This window comes from Gymnoscopelus microlampas, assembly GCF_963454915.1.
Source record: "Gymnoscopelus microlampas genome assembly, chromosome: 8".
In the NCBI taxonomy this organism is placed as follows: domain Eukaryota; kingdom Metazoa; phylum Chordata; class Actinopteri; order Myctophiformes; family Myctophidae; genus Gymnoscopelus; species Gymnoscopelus microlampas.
Genome location: NC_139945.1, coordinates 27,240,005 through 27,258,871, shown reverse-complemented (window position 1 = coordinate 27,258,871; position 18,867 = coordinate 27,240,005). Strand labels below are relative to the sequence as shown.

Genomic DNA, 18,867 nt, shown 5'->3' with positions numbered 1-18,867 from the left:
AGCCCAACCAGCGTTAAGCTATGAAGGCCAGAGGGAGGGGAATAATATCTCATCCAGGGGTTTCTATGACAAACACACACAGATTCCTCAACAGAAGGAGTGGCATTACATTTCACACATTCATACTCATACACACACTGGGACTAACATGCGGTAGGAAAACATAGGACAAGAAGGAATAAGAATTGGGAACTGGGGAGGAAGGGAAAGAAGCTTTTTTGGCAGGAAGAAGGACTAATGGAATGGAACGTTTCAGGACTGTATGGAGTTAACCCTGTAACAGTGTATTGGCCGATGGGTCTGGGACTCTGATGTGGCTTCTCAAGGTCCTGTGTACGCCGGATGTCACCCTGTTGTTTCTCAGCATCACATTATGTGTGACCGTGTGCCATCGAGGTACGTATGTATCCCACAGGTAGTGATGGGAAAAAAGTACTGGCATGTTTTACTTATAAAGTAAAAGTATCAATACTGCAATGTAGAATTACTCTGTTACAAGGAAAAGCCTGGAATTCTAAATGTACTTGAGTAAAAAGTACAAAAGTGTTGGTATGAAAATGTACTTAAAGTGACAAAAGTAGGAAGTACTCATTAAGCAGAGTGTCCCATTTTACATTTTCAAATATACAAATCATTTGAAAATAGCAGATCTACAAGCTCACAATGCATCACATCGTGACGCATTGTGAGCGTGTAGATCTGCTATTTTCAAAAGGCTGACATATATATAGGGCTGAAGTGGATATAATGTATGTTTTGTAATAATAATCGAAATCTACAAAGTAACTAGTAACTAATGTTGTCAAATAATTGTAGTGGAGTAAAAGCACAATATTTGCCTCTGAGATGTAGTGGAGTAAAAGTACAGAAAATTGAAAATACTCAAGTAAAGTAAAAAATACCTCACAACTGTACTTAAGTTGAGTACATGTACTTAGTTACTTTACACCACTGCCCACAGGTCACGGTTGAAGATGCATTTCTCTAACTATATTGTCTATATCCTACAGTAGTTATCTTCAGATGAAAGAAAGAAACCATTTAAGCCTCAATTTATACTATATTGTTTTGAGCTTGTAGATCTGCTATTGTCAGTGTATATGACACAATATTTTGAGCTTTCAGAGTTTATTGTAGGCCTATTATACAACATATATGTATTGGTTTATATGACTGGTGTTGTGAGCTTTAGGCCTTGCCTATGTTTGCTCAGTGAATGCCCATGGGGAGGTGTGCCAGTGGTGTAAAGTACATATACTCAAGTACTGTACTTAAGTGTAATTTTTAGGTATTTTTTTACTTTACTGGAGTATTTCAAATTTGCAGTAGGCCTTTACTTCTAATCCACTCCATCTCAGAGGCAAATATTAGACTTTTACTCCACTACAATTATTTGACAACTTTAGTTACCAGTTATTTGTGGATTTGTATTATTATTACAAAACATACATTTACCACTTCAGCCCTGGGCCATTTGAAAATAGCAGATCTACAATCTTGTTTTTGTATTTCCAAAAGATTTGTATACATATTTTACATTTGAAAACTTGTGAAATGGGACATTCTGCATAATGAGTACCTTTTACTTTTGGTACTTTAAGTAGGCTACATTTTCACACCAATACTCTTGTACTTTTACTCAAGTAAATTTTGAATTCTGGACTTTTAATTGTAACAGTAGTATTTCTACATTGCAGCATTGATACTTTTACTCAAGTAAAACATTAGAGTACTTTTTGCAACATGGAGGAGTACCAGAGCCTTTCATTGAAAAGTCAAATAGAGAATGTTTCAGGCGTAGGTCTACAAACATACAGTAGTACATACCGCTGATAGAATTATGCAACCTCAACATTTTCTCAGGGGGGAGATTCTGACGGCAATGCAGGCTGAAAAAGATTAACACACAAAGCAGGATGGTTAATCTTTACACTGTCTGTTACACCAAGAGACCAAGTTACCGTTTCCTGACCTTTTTACTGTTCGTGTTGGTATTCTCAGGTGGATTCTTTTAGCCACTTGTCTCATCAAATAAACACACCTCCAGTTGAAATGGAATAATGTGTTGCTTAACTCTTGAGCAAGGTGTTGAATGAAATGAAAAAGCAACTGAAAACACATGCTCAAAACCACAAGCCTTGCTCAACTTGGAAACCTTGTCTGCATGTTGGGCAGGTTCCTACTCCGCCTATGACCAACTATTATTATTATTGGACAAAAAAGACAACACATCAAACCACTATGTCAGGATAAACCTGTTCTATATAGAACAGTGGTTCCCAAACATTTCAGCTCAAGGACACAAACTTTAAAAACAAATACATTATGAATTAACCACTTAAGCCCTATTTCCAAAAGTAGTGAAGCTATTATCAGCTATTTCTTAAAGGTTTTTATTACATTTATGAAATTGGATTTTTAATACACAAAAGATACTTATTTCCATAGCGAAATCCCTGAAAACTGTGAAAATGTTTTGAAATCAGAATAGTTTATTTTGTACAAGCACACATGACAGTACACATTTACACTGATCTGTATTGACATACCCCTGCAGGGTGTGTTAAACACTGTGTGACATGTGTGTCCAAGTTGTTTACTACAATACCAGTGGTGGAAAAATACTATTTTTTTTTTTACTTAAGTGTAAGTATCAATGTAGAAATACTCTGTTACAAGTAAAAGTCCGGAATTCAAAATTTACTTGTGTAAAAGTACAAAAGTATTAGTATCAAAATGTATTAAAGTACCAAAAGTAGAAAGTACTGATCATGAAGAATGTCCCATTTCACAAGTTTTCAAATGTATAAAATGTAAAAAATAAATAAATTAAATAGCAGATCTACAAGCTCACAATGTGTCGTATCGCGACGCATTGTGAGCTTGTAGATCGGCTATTTTCAAATGGCTGATATGGCTGAAGTGGTTAATGTATTCTTTGTAATAATAATCAAAATCTACAAAGTAACTAGTAACAAAAGCTGTCAAATAATTGTAGTGGAGTAAAAGTACAATATTTGCCTCTGAGATGTAATGGAGTAGAAGTAAAAGTATTAGTATCTAAAAGTAGATAAAAGTATCTAGTTACTTTGCAGATTTTGATTATTATTACAAAACATCAACCACTTCAGACCTATGCATACAGTACTTAGGCTATTAAGCTGATCTACAAGTTCACAACGCGTCGCTTTTTTGTTGTGAGCTTGTAGATCTGCTATTTTGAAAGCATTTTTATACATTTGGAAACTTGCGAAATGGGACATTCTGCAAAATTAGTACTTTTACTTTCAGTACTTAAGTATATTTTAATGCGAATACTTTTGTACTTTTACTCAAGTCAATTTTGGATACTGGACTTCTACTTGTAACAGAGTATTTCTACATTGTGGTATTGGTACTTTTACTTAAGTGCAAAATGTGAGTACTTCTTCCACCACTGGTCATAGATCCATTAACCTACACCCCCCCCCCCCCCCTCCTCCCCTCATGTCCTCCACCTCCAGCTGGAGCCATCTCCATCCACGCCCCACAGAGGAGCCTCTCCAGGTCCATACAGGAGGACGTGTTTTTCTCGGTGGAAGTGACGTGCCGTGGGATCCCCACCATGCGGTGGACCTTTATGTCCGGGGTGGTGAGCCGGGGCATCGGGACCTGGATGCCCGGGGTGTACACCAACATAACCATGGACTATACGGACAGAGTACACACTTACATCAATGGGTCCATGGCTCTGTCAGACCTGAGGCTGCAGGACGCCGGCTTCTACGTGCTGACCGTCACAGAGACAGCAGGCAGCAGCAAGGATGCTGGGTTCGTCCTCAAAGTGAACGGTAATTATGTCTCAATGTGCTCATTTCACCCATTAAGACCGGGAACCAGGACAGGAATATCAGGGAGGCCACGAAGGCCATGGCCGTCGTTGCCCCTCAGTTTGGCTTTGTGCCCCTCAAAAAAATGGCATGCCTTAATGCCCCAGCTGACTGTACCTCTTTCTCCTCTGTCTCTTTCTTGTCAATATGTAGACACCAGTGTGTCTTTCTTGTCAATATGTAGACACCAGTGTCTCTTTCTTGTCAATATGTAGACACCAGTGTCTCTTTCTTGTCAATATGTAGACACCAGTGTCTCTTTCTTGTCAATATGTAGACACCAGTGTCTCTTTCTTGTCATGGAGACACCAGTGTCTCTTTCTTGTCAATATGTAGAAACCAGTGTCTCTTTCTTGTCATGTAGACACCAGTGTCTCTTTCTTGTCATGTAGACACCAGTGTCTCTTTCTTGTCATGTAGACACCAGTGTCTCTTTCTTGTCAATATGTAGACACCAGTGTCTCTTTCTTGTCAATATGTAGACACCAGTGTCTCTTTCTTGTCATGTAGACACCAGTGTCTCTTTCTTGTCATGTAGACACCAGTGTCTCTTTCTTGTCATGTAGACACCAGTGTCTCTTTCTTGTCATGTAGACACCAGTGTCTCTTTCTTGTCATGTAGACAGCAGCGTCTCTTTCTTGTCATGTAGACACCAGTGTCTCTTTCTTGTCATGTAGACACCAGTGTCTCTTTCTTGTCATGTAGACACCAGTGTCTCTTTCTTGTCATGAAGACACCAGTGTCTCTTTCTTGTCATGTAGACAGCAGCGTCTCTTTCTTGTCATGTAGACACCAGTGTCTCTTTCTTGTCATGAAGACACCAGTGTCTCTTTCTTGTCATGTAGACAGCAGCGTCTCTTTCTTGTCATGTAGACACCAGTGTCTCTTTCTTGTCATGAAGACACCAGTGTCTCTTTCTTGTCATGTAGACAGCAGCGTCTCTTTCTTGTCATGTAGACAGCAGTGTCTCTTTCTTGTCATGTAGACAGCAGTGTCTTTTCTTGAGATTCTGAATTCTTAACTCCCCTGAGTCTCCATCTTTAAACCAATCCAGTAACATTGATTGGTGCAGGGCTGAGCATGGATCAGATTGTAACTACGATAATGTATGTATTTCACTGCATATAGTCTACATATTAAATTTAAAATCATCCTTAACCCTTAAATTCAATTAATTCTTTCAATGGACTAAAATCTTGTTTTACACCAAAGGCCAAGTGGCCTTGCCCCTAAAATGTGTGTTATTTTTTAGATTTCTTTGGCTATTCAAAAATAGCAGATATACAAGCTCATAGTTGTATCATACTATGAGCTTGTATGACTGCTATTTTTTAAAGAAAATCGTGAAAATGTGTGCAAATCATATATACATTATTTTGTAACTAAAATATTTGCTTTTGGGGGTCCCTGGAACAACATATTTTGATATAATTTTGTTGGTCCTTGACATGAAAAAAGTACCACTGATATTATAGCAAAATAAATTAAAAAAATATATACGATTTAGAAGACATTTGTAAAACCCCCCAGAAGCAAAGATTGGACTTTAAAAAAATATTTTTTTTCACTATTGTTAAAAAATAGCAGATCTACAAGCTCATAGTGCCGCGCTATGAGCTTGTAGATCTGCTATTTTTGAAAAGCCAAAGAAATCAAAAAATGACACACAGATGCGTTCCCGGTCTTAATGGGTTAATTTGTTGTTCATGTTTTATGTATATTTATATGCTACGTATTACAAGCAAGTTTGACAAATATGCTACAGGTAAAAATGTGGGACAAAACATCTTGAAATGGCCATGTATGCCTCATTTTGGTGGGAACATCTTACAAAATATGCATCTTGAGAACCAAAAAAGCAAATACCTGCTCATGTCCAATAGTTTTTAATCATTTCCTTTTTATTATTATTATTATTTTTTAATTTTCTTATGGCTTTTTCTGCTCAAATGATCAAAGTTCCAACAGCATTATCTGTGTGTTACTGTAGCTCTGACATTTGCACTCCTAACTATAATAATATTATGTTGGAACAATATGTAGATTTCAATGTATTCAATATAGCATTCAATGTATAAAGTATTATAAGATTGCTTACAAGATAGCAATACCACAATAAAAAATACTCTGTTACAAGTAAAAGGCCTGTGTTCAAAATGTTACTTGAGTAAAAGTACAAAAGTATTGGCATCAAAATATACTTAAAGTATCAAAAGTAAAAGTACTAAAATGTTTGAAAATAGTCGATCTACAAGTTCACAACACGTCGCGATGCGACGCTTTGTCCACTGGTCATCAAATTATTGGCTTAGGAATGCAACAAAAACAAAAAAATATCCATGAATTCAAGTCTCCATGGGGTGACTAATCGATAGGAAAAACAATATTTTTGTTGGGTGAACTATCTCTTTAATGTGTAAATTTACTGTCAAATATTCGTCTATATTATTCCTGTCTGTTCCCCGCAGAGGTTCTCTATGAGGACCTCCAGTACCTGTCTGTGTCTGCTGTGGTGATGGCTGGTATGGCAGCCATCCTCATGCTCACCATGTGGCTCCTAAACAAGGCCTACAGGAGGATCAAAGCATGGAGACACAGGCAACACATGCAAGGTAATGTAAGATCTCAAAGTGGGGACCCCCAGGGGTCCTGGGGGGGGGAAGGGGGTACCAGGGGGTGCCCAGCAAAACTAGTTAATAAGGCGTCACAATCATTTAACCATATTTTATACTTTGGGCTTGAGCTTGTATATTTGCTATTTTTTAAAGTTTTCTTTTTTGGGGCTTTTATGCCTTTAATGATAGGACAGTAGACTGACAGGAAATGGGGAGTGAAACGCAGCAAAGGTCGTCGGGATCGGGACTCGAATGACACACTCAGACTGCCATTGCAGCCTTTGGGTGCCTGGACCGCCACACCGCGGCCCACGCCTATATCTGCTATTTTTGAAAAATCCTGTAACAATTTTTTTTTTGAGACAGGGGGTCTGCAGGCAGAAAAACATCATCATTTTAGGGGTCCTTGACATGAAAAGGTGTGAGAACCACTGCTGTACATTATTAAAGATAAGCAGAACTGAGTGACCCTCTAATGTCTTGTTCAGCTTAGTTATAATTTGGTGTTTGCGATATACTGTGTAGGGTGCAAATACTATGAGTATCAGTATTGTATAAGTATGTGTCTATCTACTACTAATAGTAATACGTTTCCTGAAATGCTTTCCAGTGAATAGGCCAGTTTAAACATAGTGACATAATGTAATCGTCTCTCATCTGCAGAAAACGATGAAACTGAGCTGCAGCTTCGTTGACGGACAGCAGACTGCACCTGCGTACAACCGCTCAAAGACTTGTTCTACCAACCTGCCACCGTCTACCATATGGAATGATTGTTTTTACATAATGACACAATAAGCAGCACGTCTTGAGAAAATTGAAGGACTGTCAACTCTGGGCAATCTTCTGTGAAGTTGCCTTTACACTGCATGTTTACACTTCACTGTGGATCTACTGAATGAATGCACACCACTGCTGATGCCACTGCATTGAATGTACAGGATAGAATCAATCATGACGCTGAGTAAAAAATTACATATTTATTTTCAAGGCAATATGAGGTCGTTTGTATTTTTTTTGCCACCATCTTCCTCTATTAAACCACCATCCAAGCTGAAATAAGATACACATAAAAAAACAAAACAATACAGCTGGTAATAACTAGTCGTCATATGTACAGTATATCTCTACAAGCTCGCCGTAGAAGCTTGCAGATCTGCTATTTTCGCCCAAATGTTCGCCCGCCCCCCGAATAGGGACACTTGGGGTTCAAAGTGGTTTAAGGACATGGAGTAAGTGCTGCCATGAGAAGCTCCATCTTGTAAACAAAGTTGCGGCCCTCCATCTTGCTCCAGTGGACCTCCTTGTAGGGCCCTCGGAGGTGGCTCCACTTGCCGTCCTGGATGACGTCGCTCTTGGGCAGCTCTTTGCTCTGGTTGCGAGGAAACTGGACGAGAACCTTGCACCCGCTCTCCGGACCGTTACGCACTGTGGACGAGAGCAGACGTAAAAGAGCAAGACACACACACACACTTCTGTTTAGTACAGGCCAGCCCGCACCAATGCAACCACCAGTCGCAACTCCTTGCCACAAAACAGTTTTAACCCATTAAAACCGGGAACGCAGTGCAACCACTTTATCCACATTTTATACTTTGGCTATTCAAAAATAGCAGATCTACAAGCTCGTAGCGCGGCAACGAGTACCGCGCTATGCGCTTGTAGATCTGCTATTTTTGAATAATCTCATTTGTAAACAACATTTGTAACTCAAATCTTTGCTTCTCGGGGTCCCCAAATATTTTGAGATGGGGGTCCACGGCCAAAAACATATCATTTTGGTGTCCTTGACATGAAAAAGTGTGAGCACCACTGATATAGCAACAAATTCAGAAAACTGTTAGGATTTAAAAGACATTTGTAGAATCGGAACCTCAGGTCAGTCCACACCAATGCAACTCCTAACAACTGCCATTGGGGATAATGGTTACAACTAGTTGCAAGTTGTTGCATTGGTCTGGACTGGCCTTGAGAAAGTGTTGTGTAATTTCAAATTAACCTGTGGCAAAATGTCTTTAGTAGTGACTCAGGATAGCTACAAAAAAATATATTTTTATTATTGTGTAAACTCTCCTCAAACATCGAATCATCATCATTTACCTGAGATAGCGTATTCTCCATTGGCGGAGGCTACGGTGATGGCGGACGCGTTCCCAATGCTCTCCACGGGTCCCAGCCCTACATGGTTGCTGAAGCTCAGGACATGCCAGCCCATCACCTTGGCCAGCTGCTGGACCGCATGCACCTGGTGCTGGGACATCTGCAGTAACACCACACACACACACACACACAGATTAGAGATGAACATATACACTTGCGTCATTTAGCTGATGCACTGATCAACTTCAAACAAGAGCAAACAACGGAACAGGCTTCAATTTCTTGGTCAACTACATTACGAGGGACCCAACAGTAAGTAGTACAAGATCAGGCCGATAGCGTGCCATACAAGTGAGTTGCGGAGAAAAAACAAGGAAACTAAGGCATGCCAGTGTATGAGAAGAGGTGATATGTGTAACAGTAATGCATGTTAAAAGGACCATAACATCATCGATACATTCGTAACATAGTCTATTCACAGCTTCGGTCATATATCATACATAAATATAGACCATTTTCCTGTTTCAAGCATTTCACTTTACATTTAGCGCTTGATCACATTTTCTCCATAGTCATGTTATAGAACATACCTGAAAAATAAAAAAGTCAATGTTGGCTAAACATCATTGCATGCTTAAGAAGTAATGGACGTTTTCATTTAGTTCAGTCTTTAGCCCAGGGACCATTTTCAGCTAGACTTATCAAAGGCGCCATAAAGTTCACTGTGTTGGGATTACCTATCTCAGACAAGTTTCAAGTCTCCGCAATTAGATTTTCATGCCCTACTGAAACCAATGGAATCCAAGGGCTTACTCGAAAATCAAAAAACTTTGAAAATTGGTCGCCGGTAATGTCAAGTAAACCAGGAGTCATAGTCAATGGGTTGCACCATGCCAGACCACCAGTATTTAAGCCACATGGCCCCTAGTGTCCCTATTCTGGGGTAAACATTCTGCCAAAATAGCTGATATATAAGCACGCGACACATCACAAACTTGTAGATCAACTATTTTAGCCGAAAAGATTTTATATAGAGGCAGAAAAAAGAGGTATATAGGGTTAAACCCATTCATTAATTAATGAATTCTGGCACTCAATGAGTTAAGACCGGGGATAGCATCTGTGTCATTTTAGATTTTAGAGTTGGCTATTCAAAAAGTAGATGTACAAGCTCACAGCGCGGCACAAAGTGAGCTTGTACATCTGTTATTTCTGAACATTTTAATAAAACGCTGAAAGTGTTTGACAAACGTTTGAGATCTACTGATTTAGAAGGCATTTGTAGAATGAGCCTGATGTCAACGTATGCAGTACCTGTGAGAGGAGGAAGTCCTGCAGCTCCTGCTCCTGGTGAGACAGGGTGATGACGCGGCCGTCCCGGTGCACCACCCTGATCTGCTCCACGCCGATGTTCAGCTGCAGCTGAATGGACCTGAACACATACTCAGTCGGTTCACCTTAACCCTGAACCAGGGGTCTTCAATAAGGGGTCTGGGAGCCCTAAGGCATTGGTTCTCAAAGTGGGGTCCCCCAGGGGTACTTGAGGGGGTTCCAGGGGATCCCCAGCTAAATGATAGACAGGGACCAAATGGACCCTTATGGGTCTGTAACTCTGAGAGTGTACAAATGGAACCAAATGGACCCTAACGGGTCCATTTGGTTCCATTTGTACACTCTCAGAGTTACATTAACATTGATTTTACAATATAAATTGGGGTCCCAGAGACATACATGCCATTAAATGGGGTTCCGTAGCCTAATGCATGTAAAACTGGGGGTCCTTGAAATTAAAATGGTTGAAATCACTGCTAGAGAGCCGTAAAAATCTTCTATTATAGGGGTCCCTGGCTTTTCAAATGGGGGTCCGCGGTCTAATAAGTGTCTATTTGGGGGTCCTTGGCACGAAAAAGTTTGAGAACCACTGCCCTAAGGGGTCCTCAAAGTTACTACAGGGGGGCCGCCAAATCTTTGTGTGATTGGATGTATTTATTTTTTTACATTAACCACTTGAACCCTAGCATCCAGTGGTGTGTTCTAGGTTTTTTCGGAGGGCATACTATAATCATTCCTTCCCACACGCACGGCACATGCACGCCCACGTGCGAGCGTAATTATGCGCGTGTGTGGTTGCCGAATGAAATAATCACTCTATTGTTAAGTGGTTAATGTGTAATGTATCACTTAAAAACTCCAACAGACAGTGGTCATTATCACCTCAGGACACTATAGTCACACATAAGACTTCACTTAGAGCATCACATGAAAAAGGCAATATGAACTGAAGTTTACATTCTTGCTGCCCCCAGACCCTCCTCCTGTATATCAGATCATTTGATGACCAGCGGACCGGTAGGCAGCGGCTCCGGTAGGAGACACAAAGGAGACTCTTTGTGTCTCCTACCGGAACCGCTGCCGGTCATCATATTATTGGCCTTGGAATGTGACAAAAACAAAAACATATCCATGAATTCAAATCTTCATGTGGTGACTCCACCAATCCATAGAAAAAAAGTCATTTTGGGGGTGAATTATCCCTTTAAATTAAATCGGTACCCCTCCTGTACTCTTACTCACTTGCAGATCTGCTCGTAGCCCTGTGAGGTGATGAGGACCTTGACACTAGACTCATACACGTCATTGATGTTAGACCAGTGGGCCTGGATCTGGGGGTCCTCGATACGGCTGGCCAGGCTGTCAATGGTGCGCGCCGTCCTGGTGCACACACACACACACACACACACACACACACACACACACACACACACACACACACACACACACACACACACACACACACACACACACACACACACACACACACACACACACACACACACACACACACACCCCCGTCACAAAGTGTTGTAAGCTTGTAGATCAGCTATTGCTGCTCTTTTTTTATATTTGAAAATGTGTGAACATGTTTCAACATGGAAACTATTATGACGATTATGTGATAATCGCGACAGGCCTAGTGACACAAACACATGGACCGAGGGGCTTACCTGCTGCGTAGGAAGATGTGCTTGGCTTGCTTGATGATCTTCTCCAGGAGGCCCTCGCTCTGCTGCAGGTTGGAGATCTCCGTCTTGTCGTAGGCCATGGGGCCGGCCAGACGCAGGCGCTTGTGTCCAAAGGGGGAGCTGGCAGGGTGAGGCATCACCACGGAGCTCAGCTGCTGCTTATGGAACTGTGTCCAAGCAAAAAGCAAGTTAATCCATCAAGACCTGAGGCCATTCTTAAAAAGGTTTTCTAAACCCTAACAGTTTTTTGAAAAAAAACTTTAAAAAAATGTTTTACAATTTTTCTAAAATAGCAGATCTACAAGCTCATAGCGTGGCACCTCTGTGCCGCGCTATGAGCTTGTAGATCAGCTATTTTTGAATAGCCAAAGAAATCTACATTGACACATATTCTTAATGGGTTAAGGAATGGATGGATGGATTTATGGAAAACGTGTGTTTATAACATGCAGGAGCAACAGGAGCAGAGATGGAGCCCTTTACATACAATATCTGCATGGCCCGTCTTAGGTATAGGTACCAAATGGGTGGCATTTTCCATATTGGACAATATACAGTATATTTCATATTTATGACCAGCAACTGACACTGCTGAAATTGCCCTGATGCTGTGTAAATACTATGCATCTTGCAGCTCCAAAAAGTGTAAGAAAAACATTCAAGGGATAACATCCCATGGAGACTTGAATTCATGGATATTTTTTAGTTTTTTGTCTCATTCCTAAGCCAATAATTCGATGACCGGCAGCGGTTCTGGTAGGAGACACAAATAGTCTCCTTTGTATCTCCTACCGGAACTGCTACCTACCGGTCCGCTGGTCATCAAATTATTGGCTTAGGAATGCGACAAAAAACTAAAACATATCCATGAATTCAAGACTTCATGGGGTGACGAATCGATAGAAACATTATTATTTTTTGGGTTGAACTATGCCTTTAAGAATTATTTGTAAATACTACCAAAAAGCTGAAGCTGACAGCATCTGGTCTAGTAATGTTACACAGACTTCCAGGATGTATCTGACCTCTCTCATCAGCTGATGCAGGTTGTGTTCTAGAACGTAGAGGTGGTCGTCTGGTTTGGGTTTCTCTGGAGACGCACGCTGGTTCTTCTTTTCTCCCGTAGAGTGGCACAGGGAGATGGACAGCTGCAGACCTGAAGGGTGGAAACAGGGGTGGAAAAATACATGGTCTCATTATTATCATTTGATGCCAGACAAAACTCCAATGAAGGAGAAATACTGTCCTTCTATTACTGTGCTACAAACTAGTAGGCATGCAACGATTTATCCTAAATCGATTAAAATCGATTTAGGATAGGAATAAAAAATGTATCGCAATGCAAACAGCAGAGGGCGCATGACCAAAAAAAAAAAGAAAATACAGGATCTTTGTAAGAGAATTGATAAAAGGAGTTTTCAGTCATTTGCTTAAGTATTGAAAAGAGGATAAGAGAAAACACAGTATTGTAAAAAAAAAAAAAACAATACTGTATTTTTGTAAGAGAAATAATCTAAAAAACACTTTTTCGTTTTGTCTGGAAATTTATTTTGTGTTTAAAAAAAGATCGTGAAAAATCTTATTGCGAACCTAGTATCGTGATTCGAATCGTATCGTGAGTTGAGTGAATCGTTACAACATGCCTACAAACTAGAGCCACTCTTACCCGGGAACGGCTGGGAGATGATCTGGTTCTTGACGACAATGTGTGGAATCTGGGACTTGATCTGGACGGCCTCTCTGGACAGCTGAGCAAAGATCTCTTTACACAGCAGAACATTCTGCGCCGCCTCCAGCTTCACGTGCCACAGCTGGGTCCCTGGGCAGGAGAGAGAGGAAGGATGGACGAGGAGGGTGAGAGGGTTAGGTCATGGATGAAGGTCCAAGAGAGAGAAGAGATGTGGACAAGAGAGATAGATTAACCCATTCAATCCAAGAACGCATATACTGTGTCATCTATGTAGACCTGCTATTTTTGAATAGCAAAATAAATCTTAAAATGACACAGATGCGTTCCCGGTCTTATTAATAAAGTATTCAATCAATCAAAAAAGGGCTACAAATCAAGCCCTGAGTGTTGAATCCGACCTGCTTTGGTTTTGGGCTGTCTCCTGAAGAGGTTCACTGTTCCCAGATCACCTATGTCTGATGCTTGCTTCTGGATAGACACCTGGGGGCATGCAATACATTTAAGAAACACTATACATTAGAACTACAAGCTCACAATGTTAAATATAAATCACAATGCTTAAATACATAAATAAAATGAAGTATAAATTTGCATTTTATTTGTTCACTTTAGTGATCTTTTTTCTCTTTAATTCATGCCATTAATCTCCCTGACCTTAATGTAAGCAGAGCCCTCCAGGTCGCTGGGGATCTGGACATTCAGAGGGCAGTAGTCCTCTGGAATCTTCTTGTCCAGATCAATGTCTGTGTTCTTGATCACTTCGAAGGTACCTTGGTGAGGAAACAGGGAACCTGCACAGAGAGGAAAATCAGACCAACTGACATGTTGTACATCTTGTATAACCTTGTGAAATTGTTAATGCAAAAATATCCTTAATCGATAACGGTAGTCTCTCTCTCTCACGCACACGCACACACACACACACACACACACACACACACACACACACACACACACCTGCACTCCTGTAACTGAGGTCTCCCAGGATCTTGTCTCCTACTTTGCGGAGCTTCCACTGTGAGCGGAGTCTGAGCAGCTCTGAGTTGAAGTCCCTCTGCCGCCGGTTCTCCAGGTTCTCGGCCACAGACTTGTTGAGCTTCTCCGCTCCTTTCAGCAGCATCTGAGCGGCCGTACCCAGAGACTTCTTCTTACTGATCAACTGGAACACCTGAGGCGTCTATAAGGGAGGAGGACGAGTCATCTTTAGAAACTTTAGTTCATACACTCCATTTACACAATCTTATTTTTGGGGGAAAATCGTGAACATTTGTGCAAATCTTTGAATATATATGTTTTTTAAAGCAAATATTTCTAGCTCAAATCTTTGCTTTGATTCTACAAATGTCTTTTAAATCCTATGTTGTCTCAAACCTTTTTCATGTCAAGGACCCCCCAAAAATTGGCCCCCAAAATGCAGACCTCCATCTCAAAATATGTTGTTCCAGGGACCCCCGAGAAGCAAAGATATGAGTTACAAATGTTCGCTTTAAAGATATATATATATATATATATATATATATATATATATATATATATATATATATATATATTCAAAGATTTGTACACATTTTCACAATCTTTCAAAAAAAATTGCCAATCTACAAGCTCATAGCACGGCACTATGAGCTTGTATATCTGCTATTTTTGAATAGCCAAAGAAATAAAAAAAATGACACAGATCCTTTCCCGGTCTAAATGGGTTAAAAGACCCATATATGTGTGCTTATGGGGATGTGCATTATTTTTCCACACATGCCTTTTACCTTTCCAGCGGTAGGATCAGCAGAGACAGGGTCTAAGGCCATGTATTTCTTCTCCTTCACCACGTTGAGCACGTCGTAGAGGACACACATCTCCGTCAGGGAGCTGCGGAGGTTGTTGCGCACAGAGTCCCATGGCCAAAGGGACGGTTGGAACTTCACGGTGCCTATAGATAGATAGCACTTTTCTTTAAAGTATCTGTTGTAAATGTTGCTCTTAAAGTGGATTCTAAGACACAGAGAGTAAGAGGTTTGTCATACTCTCCATTGTGAAACAAGTATAATGTATCTGATGAGTCAGTGGAGCCTCAAACGCACATTTTCATCACATCAACTTCAGCCTAGCGCCAATTGGAACCTCTCCTTCCGCTATATAGCTTCGAGGTGAGCTATATAGCGAGTCCGTCCAAATGGTGTGAAGATCATCTTTTTCGCCACATCGTATCCAAAAAGTAAAGGTAGTCCCCGACACCCACAGATGTTTGAGGCTTTTACGGAAAGTAAACTTTTTAGGACGGGGCTGAAAAAAACGTTTAAATGGCTTATTTAGTCAGCCTGTGTCATGTTTTCCCATTGTAGCCGAATCGGGAGAAGTACTGGCACCTGCCGTAGGGGGTTCTTCCGGGTTGAATGAGAAACATGGCCACAGGATGACTAAATAAGCAATTTAAACATTTTTTTTTTAACCCTGTCCTAAAAGTTTACTTTCCGTAAAAGCCTCAAACATCTGTAGGTGTCTGGGACTACCTTTACTTTTTGGATCCGATGTGGTGAAAAAGGTGATCCACAGTACGTTTGGACGGACTCTACCTCTGCCGGTACCCGCTACAGTGGGACCTCAAGTCGGAGCTGTATAGCGGAGGGAGAGGTTCCAAACGGGGATATCTTCAACCCCGATACCTAAACACACACCTTCTTCCTCCTCTGGCTCCTGTTTCCCCCACTCCCGGTCCCCCCGGGGCTCTCCCTCTGTCCTTTCTTCGTCCGAGTCTGAACCCTGGCCGAAGTCGATCCTCTGGGCCAACTTGGCCAGGTTCTGGGACATGGAGAGAGGAGGGACATAGGTCTCTGTCCCGTCCAGAGACACCTCCTGAACCTGCTTCTCACAGGAAGACTCGATGCTGACTCGCACCGCTGATGGTGGACCGCCCGACATGATGACGATGATGATGATACTGGAATAAAACAATAAATAATCACACCTGAACTGAAACGGCCAAACGAAGTGGTCCAGGTCCTAGACAGTGGTGTAAAGTAACTAAGTACATGTAATCAAGTACTGTACTTGATTAAGACAATTGTTAGGTATTTCTTACTTTACTAGAGTATTTCCAATTGTCCATACTTTTACTTCTACTCCATTACATCTCAGAGGCAAATATAATATCCACTACACTTATTTGAAAACTTTAGTTACTAAGTTACTTTGCAGATATACATTATTACATTATAACACATACATTAACCACTTCAGCTCTATTTTATACCTAGGCTATTTTCAAACATTTTTGTACTTTTATTTTTGATATAAGTACATTTGATACCAATACTCTTGTACTTTTACTCAAGTAAATTTGGAATTCTAGACTTTTACTTGTAACAGAGTACTTCTACATTGCAGTATTGATACTTTTATTTAAGTAACAAATGTGAGTACTCTTTCCACCACTGTTCAAAACCACCATAAGAGAACACCTGTCTGCAATTTGCAACTGGACTTGGACAAGTTTTCTAAGCTTGACAACAGAAATGACCCCCCTCCCCATGTTGATGATCTCCTGTATGTTATTGAATGTCTTGATGAATTGCATACATAGGACCACAATGGAAACAAGCCCTTTAAGCTTGTGTTATCCTTTTAGCATCATTGTATAATTGCACCACTGTACTATTTTACAAGCTAGTTAATACAGTGTTCAAAGATGCTTGCTAAATGACTTTTCTCCCACTTTTATCTACCGTTAGATCTGTAGTAAATTGAAATAACGTTGGTATTACTACTAATAGTATCAGTAAATTGCTAGCAAGATAGTTATGGCTACTATAGGGCTACTATAGGGTTGGAATTTACCATTTTTTTATAAGTATTTTTCTGATTTTCGTTTTAGAACAAAAATCAAAATCAGAAAAATGCTTCTTTTTAAAAAAAAGTAAATTCCAATTGAAAATCTAATGATACAAAGATCCCCAGACTAGCATCTAGCTAACGTTAGCAGCTCCATCCAGACTGGTCCAGTGATAGCCATGGTTCACATAACGCTATTATATTAGTATATACGCTCACTAAAGCTCACCTTTCTGCAGTAGATCCAACACTAGGATTGTATAATCCTAGATCCACCCGAGTGGTAAAAAAGATCACTGTAGTAAGGATAGTATGCCTAGTCCAAAACACCACGGTCAAAGAGTGTAGAAGCCAAGAAACGTTCTCTGGCTTAATCTGTGCTGTATTGCCAGGTTTTGCGAGAGAAATAAGCAACCGTGTCTATGAAAACAAGCCCAAAAGAAGCGACGACTAGGCTACAGCTATTTAGAATAGCTGATCTACAAGCTCACAACGCGCCGCGAACTACCAATAGTTACAAGCGACTTTACACAGAAAAAACAAGCCCCAAAAGGTCACTTATAATAAACAGACCTGGCAACGCTGGGCCAGAGCTCCGCCTATCGCCATGTTGGAGTGAAAGACACTGGTGCGTTCACTCCATAGAGTTAAAAATAAGGTTCACTCCAACATGGCGATAGGCGGCAGCATTGGCACCGCAGCGCCATCTAGCGGTGTTGCCATAAAGCAGTGGTTTTAACCTTTTTCGCATCAAGGACCCCCACATTGACACGCGCGCGCGCGCACACACACACACACACACACACACACACACACACACACACACACACACACACACACACACACACACACACACACACGTTTACATTACATTACAGTCATTTAGCAGACGCTTTTATCAAAAGCGACTTGCAATAAGTGCATTCAACATAGGCAGGGAACGAAAACTACTCATCACCAGAAGTCTTAAGTGAATGTTCTGCAAAAACAAGCAACCAAGAGTATACCTAGCGCTAAGGTAAAAGTGCAATATATCAGCTACCTATTTCCTTAAACAGATGAGACAAAATAGCTAAATCAAATGAGCACGAGCTAAAACAAATAAGTGTATCGACTAAACAAGATCCAATAAAACAATACAACATTAAAACAAGCGTTCGTACAACTAGTTAACAACAAGTAGGCCAGGCAAAGAGGAAGGGTAGTGTTTCCTGAAGAGGTGGGTTTTCAGCCTGCGGCGAAATATGGGCAGTGACTCTGCTGTCCTGACATCAGTGGGAAGTTCATTCCACCACAGTGGGGCCAGAACAGAAAAAAGTTGTGACCGTGTGGATCGGCCAGAAAGACCCTTGAGTGACGAGGCAATCAGTCGCCCCGAAGGTGGCAGACCGAAGTGGTCGGGCAGGGGTGTAAGCATCGACCATAGCCCTGAGGTAGAAGGAGCTGTTCCTTTCACTGCCCTATAGGCTAGCACCAGGGTTTTAAACTGAATGTGAGCCGCTACGGGGAGCCAGTGTAGAGAACGGAGAAGGATAGTTGTGTGGGAGAACTTGGGGCGGTTGAACACCAGACGAGCCGCAGCTTTCTGAACAAGCTCCAGAGGTCTGATGGCAGATGCCGGAGCACCAGCAAGGAGGGAGAACTTGCAGTAGTCCAGGCGGGAGATGACAAGAGCCTGGATGAGCACCTGGGCTGCCTTCTCCGTGAGGAAGGCACCAAGACACCAAACAAGGCCACCCATGGG

The 18,867-nt window shown here is 41.1% G+C and overlaps 2 protein-coding genes across 2 annotated transcripts; one reads left to right on the top strand and one right to left on the bottom strand.

Moving 5' to 3' along the window:
- The first annotated feature begins 66 nt into the window (after nt 1-66).
- Nucleotides 67-7,480, top strand: vstm5 (V-set and transmembrane domain containing 5). The gene is made up of 4 exons (XM_084064262.1): nt 67-396; nt 3,504-3,830; nt 6,339-6,482; nt 7,149-7,480. Exons 1-4 carry the CDS (start codon nt 312-314, stop codon nt 7,178-7,180), a joined length of 588 nt encoding a protein of 195 aa, XP_083920388.1. The 5' UTR covers nt 67-311; the 3' UTR covers nt 7,181-7,480.
- med17 (mediator complex subunit 17) lies at nt 7,451-17,445 on the bottom strand. Its single transcript, XM_084064261.1, has 13 exons — nt 17,353-17,445; nt 15,971-16,233; nt 15,062-15,225; nt 14,256-14,475; nt 13,953-14,089; nt 13,697-13,778; nt 13,275-13,427; nt 12,634-12,764; nt 11,591-11,775; nt 11,160-11,297; nt 9,900-10,017; nt 8,586-8,745; nt 7,451-7,913 (listed from the first exon to the last, which is right to left on the bottom strand). The coding sequence occupies exons 2-13, from the start codon at nt 16,212-16,214 to the stop codon at nt 7,705-7,707; spliced, it is 1,941 nt and encodes a 646-aa protein (XP_083920387.1). The 5' UTR covers nt 16,215-16,233; nt 17,353-17,445; the 3' UTR covers nt 7,451-7,704.
- Nucleotides 17,446-18,867: the final 1,422 nt, after the last annotated feature.

Excerpts from the sequence above, each read along its gene's own strand:
- vstm5 (XM_084064262.1), top strand. The coding sequence starts at position 312 with ATGTGGCTTCTCAAGGTCCTGTGTACGCCGGATGTCACCCTGTTGTTT. Across the intron at positions 3,831-6,338 it reads GTTCGTCCTCAAAGTGAACG|AGGTTCTCTATGAGGACCTC; the intron begins GTAATTATGTCT and ends TGTTCCCCGCAG. Across the intron at positions 6,483-7,148 it reads ACACAGGCAACACATGCAAG|AAAACGATGAAACTGAGCTG; the intron begins GTAATGTAAGAT and ends TCTCATCTGCAG.
- med17 (XM_084064261.1), bottom strand. The coding sequence starts at position 16,214 with ATGTCGGGCGGTCCACCATCAGCGGTGCGAGTCAGCATCGAGTCTTCC. Across the intron at positions 15,226-15,970 it reads GGAGCCAGAGGAGGAAGAAG|GCACCGTGAAGTTCCAACCG; the intron begins GTGTGTGTTTAG and ends ATCTATCTATAG. Across the intron at positions 8,746-9,899 it reads AGGACTTCCTCCTCTCACAG|ATGTCCCAGCACCAGGTGCA; the intron begins GTACTGCATACG and ends GTGTTACTGCAG.